The following is a 3,405-nucleotide window of genomic DNA, read 5'->3' as shown; positions in this document are numbered from 1 at the left end:
CCACCAACCCCACCCTCATCAACTCTCTCACCCTCATCATCTCCCTCATCAACTCTCTCACCCTCACCAACTCCCTCACCCTCACCAAGTCCCTCACCCTCATCAACTCCCTCACCCTCATCAACTCCCTCACCCTCACCAACTCCCTCACCCTCACCAACTCCCTCACCCTCACCTACTCCCTCACCCTCATCAACTCTCTCACCCTCATCATCTCCCTCACCAACTCCCTCACCCTCACCACCAACCCCACCCTCATCAACTCGCTCACCCTCATCATCTCCCTCACCCTCACCAACTCCCTCACCCTCACCTACTCCCTCACCCTCATCAACTCTCTCACCCTCATCATCTCCCTCACCAACTCCCTCACCCTCACCACCAACCCCACCCTCACCAACTCCCTCACCCTCACCACCAACCCCACCCTCACCAACTCCCTCACCCTCACCACCAACCCCACCCTCATCAATTCTCTCACCCTCATCATCTCCCTCACCAACTCCCTCACCCTCACCACCAACCCCACCCTCATCAACTCTCTCACCCTCACCTACTCCCTCACCCTCATCAACTCTCTCACCCTCATCATCTCCCTCACCCTCACCAACTCCCTCACCCTCATCAACTCTCTCACCCTCATCATCTCCCTCACCCTCACCAACTCCCTCACCCTCATCATCTCCCTCACCCTCACCACCAACCCCACCCTCATCAACTCTCTCACCCTCACCTTCTCCCTCACCCTCACCTACTCCCTCACCCTCATCAACTCTCTCACCCTCATCATCTCCCTCACCCTCACCAACTCCCTCACCCTCATCAACTCTCTCACCCTCACCAACTCCCTCACCCTCATCAAGTCTCTCACCCTCATCAACTCCCTCACCCTCACCAACTCCCTCACCCTCACCAACTCCCTCACCCTCATCAACTCTCTCACCCTCATCATCTCCCTCACCAACTCCCTCACCCTCACCACCAACCCCACCCTCACCAACTCCCTCACCCTCATCAACTCTCTCACCCTCATCATCTCCCTCACCCTCACCACCAACCCCACCCTCATCAACTCTCTCACCCTCATCATCTCCCTCACCAACTCCCTCACCCTCACCACCAACCCCACCCTCATCAACTCTCTCACCCTCACCAACTCCCTCACCCTCACCAACTCCCTCACCCTCACCAAGTCCCTCACCCTCATCAACTCCCTCACCCTCATCAACTCCCTCACCCTCACCAACTCCCTCACCCTCACCAACTCCCTCACCCTCACCTACTCCCTCACCCTCATCAACTCTCTCACCCTCATCATCTCCCTCACCAACTCCCTCACCCTCACCACCAACCCCACCCTCATCAACTCGCTCACCCTCATCATCTCCCTCACCCTCACCAACTCCCTCACCCTCACCTACTCCCTCACCCTCATCAACTCTCTCACCCTCATCATCTCCCTCACCCTCACCACCAACCTTCCTGCCTTTTATTCCATTGCGTTCTTGTTTTCTTTTTCTGACTCTCAGATGTGTGAAAAGTTGGTTGAACAGGCAGTGACCCATATTACCCTGGCAACCAACTGAGACCAATCTGTCTATTGAGGTGTGTGTTTGAACGCATGGGCAAGTGTGTGAGTGTGTTAACCTGAGTGAACAGGAGGTTGCTAGGTGAGTGGGGTATATACAGTGTGATTGAAGAGGTCAGGTTTTGACAGGCCACCATAGTGCCCCCCATCAATCATCAGCCACTTGTAAGTGTGTGTTTGCGTGTGTGTGTGACTGGGTCAGTGGGAGGAGAGAGGAGGGGAATGGGAGCCAGGGAGGTTTACTACGATCAGTTGTGACGAATCTTGTGGATGTGTATCTGTGTAGTGAGATTTAGAAAAAGTGGTGCTCCTGTCTCCTCTCCTCCTCTAACGTCCCTTTGCTCTCCACTCTGCTCTCCACAGTGCTCTCCTCTCTTCTCTCCACTCTGCTCTCCACTGTGCTCTCCATACTGCTCTCCTCTCTTCTCTCCACTCTACTCTCCACTGTGCTCTCCATACTGCTCTCCTCTCTTCTCTCCACTCTGCTCTCCACTGTGCTCTCCATACTGCTCTCCACTCTGCTCTCCACTGTGTTCCTTGCAGTGCTCTCCACTCTGCTCTCCACTCTGCTCTCCACTGTGCTCTCCACTCTGCTCTCCACTGTGTTATTTGCTGTGCTCTCCACTCTGCTCTCTGCTGTGCTCTCCACTCTGCTCTCCGCTGTGCTCTCCACTCTGCTCTCCACTGTGTTCTTTGCTGTGCTCTCCACTGTGTTCTTTGCTGTGCTCTCCATGGTGCTCTCTGCTGTGCTCTCCACTCTGCTCTCCGCTGTGCTCTCCACTCTGCTCTCCGCTGTGCTCTCCACTCTGCTCTTTGCTGTGCTCTCCGCTGTGCTCTCCACTCTGCATTCCGCTGTGCACTCCACTCTGCATTCCACTGTGCTCTCCACTCTGTATTCCGCTGTGCTCTCCACTCTGCATTCCGCTGTGCTCTCCACTCTGCTCTCCATTCTGCTCTCCACTCTGCATTCCGCTGTGCTCTACACTCTGCTCTCTACTCTGCTCTCCACTCTGCTCTCCACTCTGCTCTCCACTCTGCATTCCGCTGTGCTCTCCACTCTGCTCTCTACTCTGCTCCCCACTGTGCTCTCCACTCTGCTCTACACTGTGCTTTCCACTGTGTTCTCCACTGTGCTTTCCACTGTGTTCTCCACTCTGCGCTCCACTATGCATCCAAAAGTGAATGGATCCCTTGTGTAAGTGGTAATAACCCAGCCCTATTTTCTCCGTCTTCTCTAGGGTTTCTGCAAGAAAATAAGGAAGGACAGAAAAAAGCAATGTGCCTGTTTAGATAACAAGTTGACACACTGGTGGTGTGGTCTAGGGATTGGTGTGTGTGTCTGTTAGCATTTATATATATACAGTTGAAGTCGGAAGTTTACATACACTTAGGTTGGAGTCATTAATACTCGTTTTTCAACCACTCCACAAATTTCTTGATAACAAACTATAGTTTTGGCAAGTCGGTTAGGACATCTACTTTGTGCATGACACAGGTCTTTGTTTACAGACAGATTATTTAACTTATAATTCACTGTATGACAATTCCAGTGGGTCAGAAGTTTACATACATTAAGTTGACTGTGCCTTTAAACAGCTTGGAAAATTACATACAATTATGTAATGTCTTCAGAAGCTTCTGATAGGCTAATTGACATAATTTGAGTCAATTGGAGGTCTACCTGTGGACATACTTCAAGGCCTCCCTTCAAACTCAGTGCCTCTTTGCTTGACATCATGGGAAAATCAAAAGAAATCTGCCAAGACCTCAGACCCCACAAGTCTGGTTCATCCTTAGGAGCAATTTCCAAACTCCTG

At 52.3% G+C, this 3,405-nt stretch overlaps 1 protein-coding gene across 1 annotated transcript; it reads left to right on the top strand.

Moving 5' to 3' along the window:
- Nucleotides 1-645: 645 nt before the first annotated feature.
- On the top strand, nt 646-1,560 carry LOC120041945 (vegetative cell wall protein gp1-like; the record flags this gene model as incomplete). Its single annotated transcript, XM_038986819.1, has 1 exon — nt 646-1,560. A coding segment is annotated over one exon (915 nt), but the record flags the coding sequence as incomplete, so codon positions are not given.
- Nucleotides 1,561-3,405: the final 1,845 nt, after the last annotated feature.

Source organism: Salvelinus namaycush, unplaced genomic scaffold, assembly GCF_016432855.1.
Source record: "Salvelinus namaycush isolate Seneca unplaced genomic scaffold, SaNama_1.0 Scaffold585, whole genome shotgun sequence".
NCBI classification, from domain to species: domain Eukaryota; kingdom Metazoa; phylum Chordata; class Actinopteri; order Salmoniformes; family Salmonidae; genus Salvelinus; species Salvelinus namaycush.
Note: the sequence above shows the minus strand (reverse complement) of the source record. Positions and strands in the feature narration are given on the sequence as shown.